The 20,801-nt window shown below is 41.8% G+C and overlaps 1 protein-coding gene across 4 annotated transcripts in view; it reads left to right on the forward strand.

Moving 5' to 3' along the window:
• Nucleotides 1-20,465, forward strand: part of bckdk (branched chain ketoacid dehydrogenase kinase) — a 71,060-nt gene extending 50,595 nt beyond the window's left edge. For 2 of the 4 annotated variants that reach the window (XM_073053758.1, XM_073053756.1), the window contains 3 exons: nucleotides 4,951-5,040; nucleotides 16,409-16,564; nucleotides 18,259-20,465. In XM_073053758.1, the coding sequence (XP_072909859.1) occupies nucleotides 4,951-5,040; nucleotides 16,409-16,564; nucleotides 18,259-18,403 (391 nt within the window). In that variant the 3' untranslated portion in view covers nucleotides 18,404-20,465. Of the gene's footprint in view, nucleotides 1-4,950; nucleotides 5,041-6,100; nucleotides 6,898-16,408; nucleotides 16,565-18,258 lie in introns of those variants that run through there. The other 2 variants (XM_073053757.1, XM_073053755.1) reach the window with 2 other exon arrangements.
• Nucleotides 20,466-20,801: the final 336 nt, after the last annotated feature.

The raw sequence follows: 20,801 nt of genomic DNA on the forward strand, positions 1-20,801 counted from the left end.
GAGAGGGAGGGAATTACTGGAAGTTGGAGAATTCGATGTTTATACCAAGGGGCTGGAGACTACCCAGATGGTATATCCTGTTGTGTCTCTTTCAGGGACGAGTTTAAAGTGGGTGTAACCAGTCGATGATGCAACTGTATTCCTTATTATCATCAGTACAAAAGGCAAAACTACCTGCTTTGTCTGTTGTTCCACGTCGTTGCACCATTTTGGCTATCATTTTTTTAATGTTTGGTTCATCCTTCGCACTAGATTGTGGTCTGTAGGGTATATGCAGTCTCTGCTTAATCCCTAAAAATGCCATGATATCTTGCATTATCTAGACTGTACACTGTGTGCCATAATCTAATTCTCTCAGGTAATCCCTAGTGCGTAAAAATGCTATGATATCTTGCATTATCTAGGCTGTACACTGTGTGCCATAATCTAATTCTCTCAGGTAATCCCCAGTGTGTAAAAATGCTATGATATCTTGATTTTTGCAGAGGCTTTGGCCGTGTTTGTCTTAAGCAGGAAATCTTCCACCCACTTGATGGAATTGTCTATCATGACAAGAACATATCTGTACCCTCCTGAGGTCGGTGGCAGAAGTCCAACACAATCTATCTGCAGATTAGTCCAAGGCACTTCCACTGGGCTGCTATGTTGGAGGGCTCCTTTCTTCACATTTCTATCAAGATTATATTGTGCAGAAATCAAGCAATTCTTGATAGTGCTCCATGTTGTCCTTCATCCTAAACCACCAACACATCGCCTTTATCTTTTCCATGGTGCTTTCGGCTCCCTGGTGTCGCCATAGATCACGGGGCCAGTGGATCATCTGTCATCTTCCTCCCTCTGGGACAAAAAGATTCCCTTCATACAGGATTACTCCACCCTACACACATACACCCTTGTGCTCTTTGTACATTTCTGACCCTGCTCTTATTCATTTTTAAAAAATGTCTTTATCTTTCTTCTACTCCTCTGTTAAATCCAGAACCTTAACCTGTTGTTCCTTCTGCCTTTCCATGTCCCCAATCTGCGGCTACAATTCCTCATTTAAAGCACCTTAATTCACTAATGCGACAGCTTTCTCATTCCCCTCAGGAGATAATTTAGTCTGGGCTTTCACCTTTATGACCCCGTATTCTTTCCCTTTTGCTTCTCTAAACATATACCGCAACAGAGCAGCAAATGGGAGGGGTTTCATCAGCTGAAACAAACCCTCTTTCTTCCCAAAGAGGCAAATGTTCTGTAAGGCTATTACAAAACATGTACTATCTTTTTCAAACTTTTTATTAAGTTTCCAATAAACAATATTAATACTAATACATAGAGATCAGGAATACATTAATAACGGTGGATATGTAGAAACACATATTCCAAGTAACAAATGGAGTCTAACCTCCCAGTCTCTTAGTAATTAACCATGAAAAAGATAATTATAATTATAAAAAAAAAGAAAAATAACCCCAAACTAAAACAAACTGACTTTTAAAAAAACAAAGATTGGGCTGCCATAATTCATCGGTTAAAATTATATTTTGTCGTTTAACTCCGCTCCTCTATCCATAAAAAAAATTACTGAAAAAAGGATTCAGAAAGGGTCAACTTACATCATATGAAAATATTGAATAAATGGCTTCCAAGTTTCTTCAGATTTGACCGAGGGGTCCATAGTACTGCTCCTAATCTTTTCCAAATTTAAACATGCAGTCGTTTGGGAAAAGCATTGAAATGTGGTCGGTGGGTTGGAATCTTTCCATTTAAATAAAATTGATCTTCTGGCTATTAATGTCACAAAAGCAATTAAACGACAAGCTGATGATGATAAATGACTAGAGTCTATCACTGGTAGTCCAAAGATTGCAGTGATAGGATGCCGTTTTAAATCAACACACAGAACTGCTGAAATAATATCAAAAATATCTTTCCAATATTTTCTTAACGGAGGGCACGACCAGAACATATGTCTGAAAGAAGCTACTTCAGAATTACATCTATCACAAACAGGGTTTATGTGATGGTAAAAACGAGCTAACTTATCCTTGGACATATGAGCCCTATGAACCACCTTAAATTGTATCAAAGCTCTATCATATCTAACTTTTTTTTCCAACCATCTAGAATTGATCAAGCCTTTTTGTTATGGAAAACAAAAGGAATAACATGTTTTCGTGATTTATTTATGGATGATTGTTTTATGTCTTTTGAACAGTTGTCTAATGAATATGATTTGCCTAGATCACACTTTTTCAGATATCTACAGATTTGAAACTTTCTGAATGCTACTTTACCTACCTTTCCGATATCACATCCAATCGAAGTTACAGAAAAAAATATGGGTTTAAACCCCTTTCAGAAGAGTTTAGTAGCAATTATTTATGATTTGATTATGAAAATATGTCTAGGTACTTCTGATAAAATTAAGAATGAGTGGGAAAGAGAACTTCAAATACTTTATCTACAGAGGAATGGGAGAAAATTCTTAAACTAGTTAATACTTCAACACATACGGTCAGATTGTGTGACTGATCTGAATGGCTAACTACACACCACGACTGCCAGTTCTGCTGCATGTACACTCATGTTGTTGGGTAACTTTAAAACTTTACTTTCCTTTTCCTGGCCATCTTCATCCTCTGCATATATACTGCAGCCAATTCTCCTCTCGGCCATCTATACTGATGAGGAACCATCTAAAAAAAAGCAGGGTTTTTTTCCTTTGTCTTCCCGTTGTTTGTGATTTTGTTCTCAGATATTACTTTCTAACCTCCTTCCACCTACCCCCTTATTATTTTCACATAAGTGATCCCTTGGGATTGTTTGCTATCATCTCCTGACCCCCATGCGGTTCTCCAGTACAATAAAAATTACCTGCAAGGAAGATAAAGTTTTAATACCTGTTATAGCTATATCTCAACTCTGCAGTGCCAGGGCTGACTGACCACGACTTTTTAATTTAAACGTCCAGCAGTAGCTAGATAAATGCTGAAATGCTGTTTGGACCAGTCCGAAGTTTAAATTGAACTTCTGTTTGCATTTTACATAACAAGACACTGGTGACTTCAGAATTATTTTTCCAAGGGATCTGAAACTCAAAATCAATGTGAAAGGTATTGAGCAACATCTTTTACATTGTGTAAAAGGAAGCAATTTTGTTAATAAAAGCAACTTTTAGGATTGTTCTCCAAATGTTAAGCTTCCCAAAATGTTAAATTCAAATTCCACAATTTGAATTTGTCTACCGATAAGCGATTCTCCTGAAACATCCGGTTACCTCAGAAACACGGGCATCTCGTATCCGGAATAGAAATGCACAAATTTCATTCTCAACCCAGATTACACATGGCCAGTGTGGATTCTGAGTTCCCCTAAAACCAATTCCATGGAAAACAAAGAAACGCAAACCAAAAACAAACAAAATCCATGCTTGCACTGTTCTTCCTTTAGAACCTTTCACAAGTAACTGCAAAACTTGAAGAGTTAATTTCCTCCATGTAGAACTTGCCCACATTTTTCAAAGGACGAGAGAGAAAAAGCTGCTTAGTGGGTGCCCCTGACCCATTAACCCATGGGGGGTCTATTGTATAACCCATCAGAGTGACCGTACCCTTCTTATTTTTGAGTTCTGCCTATATGGACTCAGTGGAAGGGCCCTCCGTTATCTCCCATTTGAGTGTAGCTGTGATAATGTCCCTGATTAGTATTGCAACTCCCCCATTTCTTTCATCTCCCTCTCTGTCTTTTCCAAAACGTTGACACCCTGGGACATTAAGTACTCATTCCTGTCCCTCTCTCAACTAAATCTCTGTACTGGCCACAACATCATGGTTCCATGTACTGAATCATACTCTAATTTTATCACCTTTACCCATAATTTTAGCACCGAAAATGCACACTTCAAACTATCTGACCCATCATGTCTATTACTTTGCTCCTGTCTGTTTCTACTGGCTCTGACATCTACGTTCTTCTCCATCCCTCCACTCTCCTTCCAGTTTAAGTCCCTCTTGTACAGGTCACCCCTGCCCCAAAAGAGGTTCCAACCATCCATCCAAGAACCTGAAACTCTGGCCTCTGTACCAGTTCCTCAACCACTCAGTTCATCTGTTTTATCATCTTATTCCTTCCCTGACTAGCATGTGGCACAAGGAGTAATCCAGAGGTGACTACCTTGGAGATCCTGCTCTTCAGCATCTTTCCTAACTCCCTATACTCTCTGTGCAGGATCTCTTCCCCCTTTCTATCTATGTCATTAGTGCCAATGTGCACCATGCCCTCTGGCTGCTCACCCTCCCCCTTGAGAATATTCTGCAGCTGTTCCGAGACATCCTGCACCCTAGCACCTGGGAGGCAATACATCATCCTGGCATCTATCTATCTATCTATCTCTTTCACAGCCACAGAATCTCCTGTCCAACCTGTGACTTTTCCCTTCCCTGCTGAGATTCAGAGCTGACCACAGCCACTGGCTTGGCTGCTGCGTCCTCATAGACCATTCCCCTCTCATGGGGCAGACTCGTTGCTGAGGGGAATGGCCACAGGGAAACCCCGCACAGACTGCTTACTGCCCTCACTTCTCCTAGATCTCAGCCATCTGTCTGGAGCCTGCACTCTGACCAACTCAGGGAAAAGTCTCAGCTGTGCAGTTTTCAGCCTCCCAGGTGGACCTCCAGCTCCAGCTCCTTGACCTTGTCAGTCAGGAGCTGAAGCTTTATTATCATTCTTGAAAATTATATTTCCCCATGTTCTCTATGTACAATACTGATATTATTTGTGAATTACTCATGCGGTTCATAGTATTGGAGCTGCCTCTAGTGACACCAGCTAGCTCTCAGCATTCAGTGGAGTGTATTCTTTGCCGTCATTTTAGTACGTCATGGAAATATGACAATGGGCAAGTGCATAAATGATGGACATTGTACTTCGTTGCCTTAATGATCCTCTCTCTCTTTTCTCTGGTAGAGCTACGATGGAGAGTCACCTGGAGACTCCGTACAATGTCCCTGACATTGTGATCACCATTGCCAACAACGATATTGATTTCATTATCAGGTAAATAATTTCAGGTCACACTGATAAATGGGTTGCCCCCTGTTGACAGCCCCTCCCCTTGTACGTAGATCCTGCCTGTTTGAAGACGACAACAAACTGGGTGTTAACTGTGCTGCTGCCAGGATCTCTATTGACCTACAGAAAGTAAGCTTGGAGAATAGTGGCAAAGTGCTGAGCAGCAGAGTTTTACAGATAACCTCCCCCCCCGCTCAGCGTGTAGTTCATTTGACGGCCTATTTATACCTGAACCAAATAAGCTGTTGCTGCTGCTTCACTAGTAATGTATAGAGAGTTACCTATGAACAGAGAGTTCCTGTTACATATTCTGGGCAGGTCTGCTGCAAATAATACGGAGATTAACAGAGTGGGGGAGAATAAGGAATGGCATTAGTTTATTTAAAAAAGAGAAATGAATGAAGTAGAAGACATGAATGTCCAGAACCTGAGAAAGTACCGTATGCCCCAAGGCTTCAAAGGAGGTGGGAGCCCTGTCTTTAACTTATAAAGTTCCTTCAATGTTAGAATGGTTCTCACCGATTGGAATTTAGGAGCATTTAAGAAAAGGAGAGAGTAAATGGGTAACTTCAGACCAGTGCTCTGCTTTTCTGTAATGGGGTAATGTTGGAATCTATTGTTAAGGAACTGGTAACAGTGTGCAGAAAGATTTAGCAGAGCCAACATCAATTGGTAAAAGAGAAATACTGTTTGACAGATCTGTTACAAGTTTTTTTTAAGGTTATAATGGTTAAATGAATAAGTGAAGCTATGGATTTGGTCTAACAGATCTTAACAAAGGTGTCACTCAATGAGTTAATAAGACCGTAAGACACTGGGGCAGGCTATTCGGCCCTTCGAGTCTACTCCACCATTCCATCACGGCTGGTTTATCATTTCAGAGGATCTGTCCTGGGCCCAGCATGTGTAGTAAGTGCAATTACAAAGAAAGCACAGAAACGTCTTTATTTTGTAGAAGTCTGAAGAAAGCACAGCAGCACCTTTACTTTCGTAGAAGTTTGTGAAAATTCAGCATTTCATCTAAAACTTTGACAAACTTGTATAGATTTACAGTGGAGAGTATATTGATTGGCTGCATCACAGCCCGGAATGGAATCGTCAATGCCCTTGAACGGAAATGCTCTCAAAAAGTGGTGGATACGGCCCAGTCCATCACAGGAAAAGCCCACCCCAGCACTAGGCACATTTACATGAAATGCTGTTGCAGGAAAGCAGCATCCATCATCAAGGATCCCCACCAACCAGACTCTGCTCTGTTCTCACTACTGCAGTCAGGAAGAAGGTTCGGAGCCTCAGGACCTGCACCACCAGGTTCAGGAACAGTTATTACCCCTCAACCATCAGGCTCTTAAATCAAAGGGGATAACTTCACTCACCCCATCACTGAACTGAACCCACTTTCAAGGATTCTTCATCTTCCGTTCCCAATATTTATTGCATATTTATTTATTATTATTCCTTGTTTACTCTTTTTGTATTTGCACATTGGTTGTAATCAGTTCTGTTGGGTGTGATCTTTTATTCCACCGTGTTTCTCGTATTTACTGTAATTGCTTGCAGGAAAATAAATCTCGGCTGTATAAGGTGACGTATGTACTTCAATAATAAATTTACTTTGAACTTTGATTTATTACACCCCCCCCAACCCCATTTTCCTGCATTCTCCCTGTAACCTTTGATATCCTTACCTCTGAACCTGTTAAATTCTGAACCTTTAAATATATCCAGTGACTTGGGCTCCACAGCGAATGTGGCAATAAATTCACCTCTTTGTGGCTAAAGAAATTCCTCATCTCTGTTCTTAAGGAGCATCCTTGTATTCTGAGGCTGTATCCTCTGGTCTTAGACTTCCCCACTACTGGAAACATCCACTCTATCAAGACCTTTCAACGTTCAATAGGTTTCAATGAGATCCCTTCCCCCCCCCCCCCCTTCTAAATGCAGGCCTCAAGCCATCAAACACTCCTCATAAATTAACCCCATCATTCTACCTCCTCTGGACCTTTCTTAATGCTAGCACATCCTTTCTTAGATAAGGGGTCTAAAACTGCTCACATCTGTGTGGTCTGATCAATGCCTCAGCACAAAGATGATACTCTACATTTCAGGAACATTTCTAGCCCTCTAGATTTCTGAGCAGACAGTGAACCAATGCATTTGTTCTCTTTCTGCACTACTTAATTTAAATTTTTATGTGTATTTCTTATAGTAATTTACAGTTTTTCCAAATTTCATGACATACTGTATGTCAGTTATGTTAAAGTTGATTCTGATTCTGGTCCCTTGCTTTTATATTCTAGTGGTCTCGAAATGAATGCAAACATTTACATTTGCCTTCCTCACCACTGACTCACACTGCAAGTCAGGAAGTCCAGCAGCATCAGGAGCCCCAAGTCGCTTTGCACCTTTGATTGCTGATTTAGAAAATAATCTAAACCTTTATTTCCTCTACCAAAGTACTTGACCAGAATCGGAATCAGGTTTATTATCACCGGCATGTGATGTGAAATTTGTTAACTTAGCAGAAGCAGTTCAATGCAGTACATAATCTAGAAAAAAAACACAAAATAATAATGAATAATTAAGTATTTCAATTACAGTATACTTACATTGAATATAAAAATCATGCAAAAAAGTGAAATAATGTATATTAAAAAGGTGAGGTAGTGTCTAAGGATTCAATGTCCATTTAGGAATCGGATGGCAGAGGGGAAGAAGCTGTTCCTGAATCGCTGAGTGTGTGTCTTCAGGCTTCTGTACCTCCTACCTGATGGTAACAGTGAGAAAAGGGCATGCCCTGGGTGCTGGAGGTCCTTAATAATGGACGCTGCCTTTCTGAGACACCACTCCTTGAAGATGTCCTGGGTACTTTGTAAACTAGTACTCAAGATGGAGCTGACTATATTTACAATCTTCTGCAGCTTCTTTCGGTCCTGTGCAGTAGCCCCTCCGTACCAGACAGTGATGCAGCTTGTCAGAATGCTCTCCACGGTACATCTATAGAAGTTTTTGAGAGTATTTGTTGACTTACCAAATCTCTTCAAATTTCTAATGAAGTATAGCTGCTGTCTTACCTTCTTTATAACTGCATTGATATGTTGGGACCAGGTTAGATCCTCAGAGATCTTGACACCCTGGAACTTGAAACTGCTCACTCTCTCCACTTCTGATCTCTCTATGAGGATTGGTATGTGTTCCTTCGTCTTGCCCTTCCTGAAGTCCACAATCAGCTCTTTTGTCTTACAGACGTTGAGCGTCAGGTTGTTATTGCGACACCACTCCACTAGTTAGCATATCTTGTTCTTGCACGCCCTCTCATCACCACCTGAGATTCTACCAACAATGGTTGTATCATCAGCAAATTTATAGATGGTATTTGAGCTATGCCTAGCCACACAGTCATGGATATGGAGGAAGTAGAGCAGTGGGCTAAGCACACACCGGAGGTGCACCAGTGCTGACCATACACTTCCCGACACTGTATTCCATCTGCCACTTCTTTGCCCATTCTCCAGCCTCCCCTTCCTCAGCAGTACATCTGTCTTTGCATTGTCTGCAAACTTGGCCACAAAGCTATCAATTGCATCATCCAAATCACTGACAGAACATGAAAAGAAGTGGTCCCATCACTGACCCCTGTGGAACACAGCTAGTCACCAGCAGCCAAGACTCCCTTTGTTCCCACTGTTTGCCTCTTGTCAGGCAGCCAATCTTCTATCCATGCTGGCATCTTTAAACAAACAAAAGAAAATGAGAAACAAAGTAGGCACTTGTGACCGGAGGTTATGTACGACCACAGACTGAGAATTGGTTAATAGACAGAAAGCAGGAAAACTTGATCATTTTTTGGCTGAGGGCCTACTACAAGTAACAGAACTGCAGTTTGTGCTGTGGCCCCAACTATTCAGTTTATATGAATTATTTTGATGAAGGGAACATACGTAATATATCCCAATATGCTGAGGTTGTGTATCAGGGTAGTGGGTGAGTTGTGAAGTGAATGCAGAGCGACTTCGAGGGAATGTGGGAAAGGAATGTGATGGATGAGGACATGGCAGATGGAATATAATACGAGGTTACACTGAGTTAATGATTGTGATGTGCTGTTATCAAAGTTCACAGTTTATGATGTAGTGTGGTGCATAAGGCAACTGCTGCACCAAGATCGCATTCTATGGCAAGATTAGACTGTTTCTGTTCCAATACGAGTCCTGCTGGTCAGTGTTGTTGTCCCCTGTTATCAACCTTTCCTTTTTAAATCATCAGCCATCAACAGTGAGTAGGCTGTGGGCAAAATCTTGAACACTTAAGGGTAATTTCATGGAAAATCTGCTGACCGTAAAGGTTAATAAGTAACTAGAGGAAAACTAGATTAACGTCAGTGCCTGTTGGTTTTAACTATTGATCTTTGCAGGGAGTTGGGTTGTGTCTGGGGAAGAGTTTCATAGTTTGCACAGTGCCAAGTGTTCCATCTAGGGCAGATTATTTGCCTATCTACTGAACAATGGAGAAATTGAAGTGGGGGATAAATTAACAATACTATAAACAATAACTTGCTGTTTCCTTCTGCTTCCATTTTAACTCCTGTTTCTCTGTAACTTGTTGCTAATCTGTAAATGCAGCCACCCACCAGTGAGGTAGGTTAATGCCATATAAACTGTCCGGCTGAATGGATGTGGATCAAAGCAAACTCCTGAGAAACAGGGCAGGAACTAGCACTAAATAAGGGAAGAGTTATTTCTGGCTAACACTTTGTTGGATCCTGGAAGTTTGCACAAAGCAAGGTATGGAAAGCACTTCCTCTATGTTGCTGCAAACCTCTGTGATTTTCGCCCAATCTCACTCTGTCCAGACCAAAAATTTGTCCAGTTAACTGTTGTAATGCCAAGAATTGAAACTGTTCTTGTGAACTTGGCAAAATTCTATGGGCTACAATATGGTTGCCTATCCCATGAATGTATTAACCTCAGTAGGTTGGTGAGGCACCGCTGGATTTGTAAAGGGTCTTTGTGTAATCACGGGAGAAGGTGGCATCACAGTCCGTGATGGCACTTCCTGATGGCTGCATTGGAGGGTTAGACTGGGCAATCTATAGAAAGAAAAATACCCTGGTTATCTAAAAACATCCCGTGTCGTTAAGCAAAACCCCATTCAGGGAATCGGAAGTAATTGAGATCATTTACGAGATCATTCAACATTAAATGAGATCATTCAACATTATATCACGTTATATCAGTCACTGTGGGCCTGGAATTGGGCAACATTATATCATGGTTAGCTGCTGTGAGACTGGGTGAGGGTAGAGCTGGGAGTGAAAGGTTCCATGACCGGCTACCCTTTTTAACGCACCGTTCCAAATGTGGGGTGTCATTAATGGCCCACTCCAAGTATGGCATCCGTTGGTCTTGTGAGACCATGGATCTGCGCCTGGGAAGTCCTCTCCAGGGTGCAGGCCTGGGCAAGGTTGTATGGAAGACCTGCAGTTGCCCAAGCAGCAAGTCTCCCCTCTCCACGACACCGATGTTGTCCAAGGGAAGGGCAAGGGCCGATACAGCTTGGCACCAGTGTTGGCACAGGAGTTGCCAGAACGAGGATGAAGGCAACGTCGGACTGCCTTAGGGACTCCAGCTCCGGATTTGTCCTCAGGGTTTACTCCCGAAGCCTTTCCCATGAGTGGGTATGGCCGCAAGGCAGCGGAGGTTTGAAATCAGAGTTTTCCCTCTCTTAGATAGACTGCCTTCCCAGGCTGATGAGCCCCATCTACCCGAGTTGCCCACCCTGAGTACCACTGGGGAGAAGTGGCGCTGAGCTGCTTTCTTACATGTTCTGCTAATGAGACACCCGCACGGGGCCACTGTGTAGTTTCACAGCGGATAATTTCACTGGCTGCCACTCTTAACTGATTCTACGACCTACGGATTCACTTTCAAGGACTCTTTACAACTTGTTCTCAGTATTATTTTTAGTTCAAGTTTATTGTCAACCATACACATGTACACTGCCAAATGAAACAATGTTCCTCCGGACCAAGGTGCACAGCACAGTATATACAACTCACAATGCATAAAGTAATATTACCACAAATGATTTAATAATAAGGGGCATATGAGTTAAAAAGTAACCAGTATAATGCTACTGGCGCTTCATACGTGATGAGACCAGGGTGTTGGCAGGGGGTTCATTAGTCTCACAGCTTGAGGGTAGAAACTTTCCCATCCCAATAGCTGTTGCCCTATTGCTATGGGTTCTCTTGCCTAATGGTCGGGGGGGGGGTCAAAGAGATTGTTGGATGGATGGGGGGCGGGGATCATTAACAATGCCAAGGCTATGCAATGCTCCTGAAAAATATCTCAAATGGGTGGGTGAGAGGCCACGATGATCCTCTTAGCAGTCCTGGCAATCCTTTGGAGGGGCTTGCAGTCAGATGTTTTGCAGTTCCCGTGCCAGACGGTGATGCAGCTGCTCAGGATATTGGTGCGTTCCTATAAAAATTGGGTGGAATTTGGGGGTGGGGTGCAGTGAGGAGCCTCAATCTGCTCAGAAAGTGGAGAGGCAGCTGTGCTTTCTTGACCAAAGAGGTGGTGTTGAGGGAGCAGGTGAGACTTCCCATTATGTGCACTCCCAGTAACTTGGTGCTCCTAACTCTCTCCACGGACGTGCATTGAGGAATGGTCAACCTGTACTTGCCTGAAGTCCTCAGTCATCTCTTTGGTCTTGTCCACATTGAGATTCAAGTTGTGTTCATACCATTCAACCAGCTGCTGTACCTACTCTCAGCAGAGCATCTCGTCATCGCTGTTGATGTGGACAACCACTGCTGTGATATCGTTGAACTTGAGTCAGTTTGAACTGGATCTAGCAGTGCAGTCACATATCAGCAGCAAGCCGTATACAGGATGTATACAATAGCGGTAAACTCTCTCGGTAAACTGCAAGGCCTGTGCTTCACCATTAAGAACTATATCATAGGTAAACAGTAGGTCACACACCAGCTTTTATTAACGTAGATACGTACATCTCCACCACAGGGCTTGCCGGAGATCATGTGAATTCTGTTGGCCCAAGGAGACACAAAATCCTTTGACCGCTTATTTGTCTTGTCTGTTAATAGTTTCTTTGTATATTCCACTGTACTTTTCTCCCTGTCAATGCCCGTAAGAAAATGAATCTCAAGGTAGTATATAGTAACATACACGTACTTTGATATTAAATTTACTTAGGATTACATTTAATCTACAGCAGGAGTTTGCTTCAGTCGATTAATGCACCTGAACAGATTTCACACACACAGCCGACATGGCACAGTGCAGTCTGCATCATTTCTGGGATTTTGGCTAATTAGAATAAATATCATTCGAAAAGTGCCTCTATTTTGTATTGAGAAGAAGCCTGAAATAAAAGCAGAAACTGCTGGAGACGCTCAGCAGGTCAGGCAGCATCTGTGGAAAGAGAAATAACATTCCAGGTCAAAAGGATGTTTATATTTCTCTCTTCACCGATGTCACAGGTTTCCACAAGTTTCTGTTTTTATCCATATTCTATTTCTGTGAGAGGTTTTCATTAGGAAGGCTCGGGTGTGAACCAGGTTGTATATGAATTGCTACTCAGCTCGCCTGACAGAGGAGATTGTTAACACCCCCTCCCCGCCGAGTGGGATTGCTGTCTCATCACGCCTGGGGAGACAGGAAAGTAGTGTGATCAGTGGGAGTAAAGCGGGCAGCTGTTTTACTGACGCATTGAAGTACAAGTACATTAACAACACCCCTCCTTGTGAAGGCAAACATCACAAGGCCAAAGCTGTTTAATGGAATAAAAGGCAGGACAAAGTGCAGTGCTGGAGAGTGGAAAAACAGTCTGTTTTTTACTATCAGAGTAGAGTGGAATGTGCTTGAAATCAACTCAGTGTCAGAAACATACTGGGAATTTTTACAACTGCTGCACAACACAGTACACACACCATATCTCACAGATCCTACATAATGTCCTGTGGTATGTAAGAGTTACATGGAGGGAGAGCGAGAGAGATTGTACACACACACATACTGTATATATTTTATTAGTTATACGTTTATTGGGATACAGTGCAAAATAAGCCATTCTAGCCCTTCAAGCCATGTGCTGCCCCCTTCCCCTGATTTAATCCTAGCCCAATCACAGAACAATTTTACAATGACCAATTAACCTACGTCATTGGACCCAGATTGCCTGTATTTTAAAACATTGTACTAACAAGTACGCTACCAAGCTGTCCTATATATTTGGAAATAAGACAGAAAATGTTGGAGACACTCTGTAGGAAAAGGAAATAGATTGAAGGATCTTTGATCTGAAACTTTAATTCTTTTCCTCTTTCCAAACTCAGTTTTTCTCCCTGCAGATTCTGCCTGACCCACTGAGTGTTCCCTATATTCCCTGCTTTCAATTAGATTTGCAGTAGTTTTTGATTTTCAGTGAATGGGGCAGAAATTTGTCTTTAGTAACCGACACCCGAAGTGGACACGGTGGCCCGAAGGGCCTGTTTTTCTTCTCAGTGACTGAACGCATGATGCTCACTTCCACACATTTGCTTCGCCTGATATCAGTGGAAGTGAATGTATGGGGGTGATCAAAGCTCTCCAGTGTGAACCACCACCTCTTGTGTCATGAAAACTCTGCTAACAGGCCTGTCACTGCTGAACCAGGGCCCAAGGAGTTGTATGGTGCCAGCTTCCACAGTGGTATCAACACTCTCGATTACCACATGAGCATTCAGGCTACCTAACCAGATTGTGCAAGGAGGCAAAGTCAAATGTCAGGGCCCGGAAACTTTGTCCTGGTCACTCCTGCCAGTGTTACGTGGAGAGTGTAGGGTTCCAGCTGCCAACGTGGATTTGAAAAGTAAAGATAGTATAAGTACAGTGCATGGTGAAAGCTGATGAGCAAAAGTGGATGGTGGGAAATCCCCATCGTGTTTCAAGTTCCTGGTGTCAACTTCTCTGAAGATCTATCCTGGGCCCAACATGTTGAGGCTATTACAAAGAAGGCATGACAGTGGCTAAATTTCATTAGGACTGTGAGGAGATTTCATTTATCACCAAGGACCCTAGCATGTTTGTACAGTTGTACCATGGAGAGAGGTTGCATCACCATCATGGAAAACCTGCAGAGGAATGCAAACTCTTCTAGCTTCATCCCGTGCACCGTCCTTCCCAGCCTTGTGGGGAACATCTTTTAAGGGCAACGTCAGTCATTAAGGACCTCCGTTACCCAGGACACGTCCTCTTCTCATTGCTATCATCAGGGAGCCCAAAGACATGCACTCAACGTTTTAGGAATAGCCCCTTCACCATCAGTTTCTGACAGGACAGTGATCACTGCCTCAGTAATTTTGCTCTTATTCATTTAATTTAGTATGTATATTTTTCATTTATATTTTTAAATGTATTGCACTATACTGCTGCCACAAAATAACAACATACGACAGTGATTTTAAACCTGATTCCAATGTCAGTTTGTGATGGGCAGCAGTCACTATTTGATTGGAACAACTGTGGCTGCAATGTGTCTTCAGCATCCTGATACTCAAATGTGGGATTCCCTCCCTGAACACCTTGTTTCACACTTTAAAATGCTTCTTGAAACTGACCAGGCTGTTTGTTTATCTCCTTAATTGCCCTGGATTTAAAAAGATGCAAAATGCTCTAGTTTTCCCAAAAAAAAGCAGATTCATTCAGCGTCATTCAAATTGCTTGAAAGCTTTGACGGGAAGTAGGCTGAAGTTTGGGGTCTAACTGGCACTGGGAGCAGTTCTGGGTGTAGATCTTGTTATTTCTTTTGAGAAAGGTCTGCGGTATGTTGCATTGCAGTGCTCGACTGGGAGCAGTATCCAGGTAAAGCAGGAACGAGGGCAGATGTTCAGCAACAGACAAAGACAGTGCTGCCAATATTTCTACCCTTAGGCCACACAAGCACTTTGCTCTGCCTTGGTCCTGTGAAATCTTGTAACAACATAGCAGCTGAAACAATCTCCTGAGTTCCATTCCTCCCATTCACTGTCACAATACAGCCCCAAGCCCTTTTGGTTCTTCTTTTTCCACGACCAATTAACAGAGAAACCCACTAAAAGAGGGTGAGTTGAGATAACTCCGGGAAGGTTGAGGATTACCTGCAGGGGTGATCGAGTATTGTGTTGATTCATTTTCCTCTATGTCAATAATCATAGGGGGTTTCCCCTTCTTAACTACTGAATCAAGATGTTACTGTCAAACTCAAGTCAAACATTGGCTCACGAGATGAGAGTCAACACTTCCATCTCTCCTAATGGCATTGGGCTCTTGCTGCTGTGTTCAAACCAGTGATTACTTTGCAGTTGATGTATCATGATAGATCTCTATGTTCTAATCTAATTTGAGCATCAGTAAACAGATGATTAGTGAATGACTGCAATAAAGCATTGATGGGTCCTTTTATGCTTTTGCTGTTGGAGGGGATGAGATGCATTAGGGAGACAATACATCATCATTTTACGCTCCCCTCCCCACTCGGATTTCTCCATCTGAGGATGGATGTAATGGGATTGGGTGGGGGTAGGGGGAGGCATTTTGCAACACAGGCTCACCAGACTGATGACTGGTGGCAGAATAGGAGAGTTGAAACTGACTGGGCCCATCCATGAGTTAGGAGACTGCATTGTACAACATTCCCGTACTCAAACGGGTTAATGCAGAGAAAATGTTTCCCCTGGCTAGGGTGAGTAGAGACAGGAGTTAGATATTCAGCACTGAAAGGAGAAGAAATAAGATAGAGAAGTGAATCTTTGGAAATTCTCAACTCAAGGGCTGTGCAGATATGGTTGCTGAGTAGATCTGAGACAGGTCTCTAGATCTGGTAATGTAACTCACCAGTGGACACAAGGCTAATGTCAGAGTCACTGAGGTGTTGGTGTTGAAGTATGGGGGCACCTTCTCTTTTATTTCTTCTGCTCTCAGTCACTAATTGTCAAATTTGATGAGTGCACTGAAGAGTGATTATAACTGTGTATATTCTGAATTGTCTCGCTCCAGCCATTTTCAACAAAATGCATCATCTTTGCTTAAAATTCCAATTGCCTATCAAATTCTTAGCTTCTGATATTAACCAACAAAACTACTGAAATTTAGGAGTAGAAGTGACGGTTGTGTCTCTGTTGAACGGTCCATCAGATTGGACAGTGCCTGGATTCCCCCCCCCCCCCTCCACCCACAAGAATATGAAGGGTCAGGAGCTATTTACAGACCTGTCTTAAGTGTTTTTCACTTTACAAGCATGTTCTCTGACAGCATTGACAGATAGAGCTGGTGACACTGAGGCCACAGTTTCTTTGCTCTTGCTACAGGATATCGGACCGTGGAGGTGGGATTCCACATGACAACATCAACAAAGTGATGAACTATCACTTCACCACGGCCGAGGAGAACAGCCAGGACTCCAGGATGAACACTTTCTACGGTCACGTGGTGAACAGCGGGCCACACTCAGGGCCCATGCATGGGTAAGTATGGGGAGAGGAGTGCAGGGTCTCGTGTGAGTAACGTGCTCCAGGGTGAAGCATGGGGGAAAGAAAAATCACTGGCAGGTTAACAATGAGCTTTACAAACTTTGGGGGTCAGTGACAATCACTGCAGATGATCTGGTATTCCCCGTCTTTGTAGGTGGAACCTAACACACCCCAGACTGGTGCCTGTAAATCAGTGCAGGGTAATGGCCATTGTGAAATGATATTGCTGTTACTTGCTCTCTCTGCTGTGGGGGGGAGTCATACAGTATGGAAGCAGGCCTTTTGGCCCAGCTGGTCTATGCTGATCAATACTAGTCCCCTTTGCCAGTGTTTGGGCCCGTATCCCTCTAAACCTTTCCTGTCCAAGTACCTTGTGAATGATGTTCAAAGCTGAGATGGGAAACTTGGGCTTCAAAATCAGCAGCACTGTTTAAAGAACAGCAGTAGGATTCCCCAATGTATCCTTGCTGTTATTTAGCTCCCAAAGATAGTGAATTGGTTAGTACTGTTTATTGGAGCTCACTGTGACAACAGTCAAGTAGATTTTATGATTACGAAGAGTTTAAGTAGGCGTAGAGAAGATGTTTCTACTGCTGGGGCAATGTGAATACTCAAGAAATGAAATCTCTTCTAAATTCTATGTATTCAGGAGCAACGTCTTTACTGTAGTTGAACTTGCTGTTGTTAGGAGTACTTGTGTTTGAGGTGGAAATGAACTTAAGTACATGAAGGAGAAAGGAGAAAAAGGTTATGTTGGAGGAGGCCTACAGGGACCATAAATCCTGGCAGATGTCAATAGTGTTGAATGATAACACACAAAATGCTGGAGGAACTCAGCAGGTCAGTTAGCTTCTGTGGAGGGGAAGAAACAAATAACATTTCCTCCAGCATTTTGTGTACGTTGCTCTGGATTTCCAGCATCTTGTCTTTGTTTTGATCTGCATGTTCATTATGCCAGCTTTGAGTTACTGAGATTCGCACAAGTATATTTTTTAGTAATAGCAAGTAGATTACCACTGGACAAGTGTCTGTTGTTCGTCGGGCTAAGGACATGGACTACAGTACTACTGAAAGTCATTGCCTGTATCTTTGAGGCGTCAGTGATGAGTGGTCAGCTTCTTTGTGGATATAGGATTCCACAGAATCTTATATGTAAACTAAACTAATTATGTAAACTAAAATATAGAAGCTGTCTAGAACCTATATCCAACCACGAACCTGTCCGTGTTCCTGAGCCCAGGTCGGGCCATACACTGACTAGTGATACTTTCACTGCGTGCCAGTTTAAAACATCAAGGCAAACAGGATTCAGTGTCACCAGAGGCTGCTGGAGGAACCTGTGGTGTTTACTGCCATTTCTGGTAAAACACAGCTGACTGTGTGTGTCCTACGTTTATGGATAGTCAGTCAGTGGATAATGAGGACATCATGACATTCAAGATGAGCAGAGTTCGATCAATGTGAATTAAAACATCAGTCAGTAAATTATGAGGGACAGGAGGATGAGACATTCTTCCTAAGTAGTACCCGCTTAAACAGAGCTTGCTGAATGGCCAGTAACTCAGCTTGTAAGGGGTCTCATTGTGGACCATTTTGAGGGGGAGGTGGGCAGCTGCAGTGGTATTTCTTTGCTTCTGGAGTCTGGATTCTGAACAGGCTGCAGTAATAAAGATGCCTTTTTTGTCTAGGTTTGGATTTGGTCTGCCTACTTCTCGTGCTTACGCCGAGTACCTGGGAGGATCGCTCTCCATTCAGTCCATGCAAGGCATCGGAACAGATGTTTATTTGCGCCTAAAGCACATTGACGGGAGGGAAGAAAGCTTTCGCATTTAAACTGGTAGCTGGTTAGCCTAACATGAAGCAGATATTGTTAACGGGTGGCTGTACAGTAATCTTAGGTTCCAGATGAATTATGCCTGCTGTAATTGGGTTATAAATAGAAATATTTCTGGAAAATTTTGAATTACAAGATGTCACAATGAGAATCCATGTAGTTAACATCACTTGGACAGAAGAGAGTTTCAGACCTCTGATATTTTAGGAGAGGAACGGTGAACATTATTTAAAGGATTCACATCTATTCAGTGTGAATGGTTTTCGAGTGGGTGGATTTTCATTTACCCAACTGGCAGCAGTGCCCTCTGCTGGTCCCTGCCTGCAGTGACAGACAAAATGGTTCATTGTTTTGAAACTGAAGACTGAAAGGCGAAACCTTTACATATTTTATGGAGCATACTTACCACTTATGAAGAGATGTCAGTAATGGTTTCTGGATTTGAGAGACTGCCTACTATTTTTTGTAACACAAGTCTCGGTTTGTGCTGCATTCTAGAAACTTGAAAGTTAATACATCTATGAGGAACTACAATTTTCATTCCAAATAATAATGAAAATGAAACTTACCAATGCAGAAAACTCTTCAGCAGGTCAGGCAGCATCCATGAAGAGAAACAGAATGAACATCTCAGGTCAATGAGTTTTCATTAGAAGCATTTACTTGGTTTTAAATTGAATTTGCAATATTATTCAATGCTGGTACTTTTTACTTGAAATTAGGGCACACGTTAATGAGAAACATGAGATTGAATCATCTGAGAAGCAACTTGATACCAGTTAACTGTTCAAAGGAAATACCAGTATGAAGTCAGGTGTTGAAAGCAGTTAATTACAGCCCAACAGTGAACAGGGTCTTGAGGTGTATATTCACTTTTTAAACCTCAAACTGCTGCATTGTTGGGGCTTTTCAGTTAAAGCTGCCTTATATCAGCCAGTTAAAGCTCACTTTGTCTCGTTGCAGCTCCTTTCACCTAGCTTTATCAAGTTGTGAGCTCAGCTGTTTCCAGTATTTGCTGCTTTGTTTTCTGGTTCTGCACATTAGTAAGCACCCCTTTACAATACAAGGCCTTTAGCTGATGTATTGGGAGCTTGAACTTCACTGAAAGCCCCTTGACATGTGGGTGTAACCACAATCAGTGACATATTGTGAATTCTCATCTATTCCTCTTTATTATAGTGGGCAATAGTTCCGGTCAGTTTTATATTTGCTAAGGAGATAGTGGATGGAAACAATCTTAATATAAAGAACAGAGATGATTTAGACATATTATTTCTCCTGTAATGGAATACATTTTAAAGATCAGAATTAGATTTTTGGTGAATAACCCTCTTTCCTTCTATAATTCATTTCTGCAAAACATATATTGGATGATGTTTATTTTATTCTGAAGTTAAAACAGCAAATTCTTTGTTATTTTAAATAGTATTTAATGCTCAGAAAGCAATAGCTTACACACTAGAGTTTCACAAAATAACTTGTTTTCAACACATTTTATTATTTATGAATTTAGCAGAAATTCATAGAATTTAAGAGTGATATTCATTGCAGAGATTTATCTATGAGCAGCACCTACCATTGCATCTGTGGTATTGAATATAGTGAATTAATTATCAGCAAATTGTCACTTCAACTGAAAACAGATCTGTGGTGCTATAACATTGTGGCCTTGATCAATGTACTTTTTACTGGGTCAGAAAAGACAAATATCACAGGATATAGTTCATAAATGAAAATGAGAAAAATCCTTTCAAACTAGGTAAAGTCTTACGGTAAATTAATTAAAAGCACTATCCATTTGAATAGATCGATTTTAACAGTAAAGCCTGCAGAAGTTTAAGCTAGTGGTTATCTAGTTTTCAGTCTGACATTGTTTTTTACTTTACCAAACTGTATCCTTTCTCATCTTGTTCATTTATAACTATGACATTTCCTAAATCCTGTAAGTTTTGACCTCTGACATTCATTGCGTCTGTTGGAACTTAAATGTGCTTGAATCATGGGATCTACATGTAATTGTGAATTAAATGTTGGTTTTAATAAAATTGCATTTTTATCTTGCTTCTCTGGCTTTGTGCAGTTAAAAAGCAACCTTTTCAGTATCTCTATAGTAAAGACCTTACGGATCATTTGTAAGTTTTGTTGTGTTTTAATATTGGAAATTCACTAGTACAATCCAAATGTGGAGCGATGCAGTTATAAAAGATAATATGTATTTACTTAAGTGAATGTGAAGCCATTTACTGGCAGGGAAATCACTTGCACATTTTCTGGTTGAGTTAATTTTTTAAAAATCATCTGGTGTAAATTCAAAAATGTAAATGCTAGAGGATGCAATGACAATTAAAGACTATCTTCAGACTTCTGGCTTTAGCCTGACCTTGGGAGACTGGTGGG

The sequence above is a fragment of the Hemitrygon akajei genome, chromosome 8, assembly GCF_048418815.1.
Source record: "Hemitrygon akajei chromosome 8, sHemAka1.3, whole genome shotgun sequence".
NCBI classification, from domain to species: Eukaryota; Metazoa; Chordata; class Chondrichthyes; order Myliobatiformes; family Dasyatidae; genus Hemitrygon; species Hemitrygon akajei.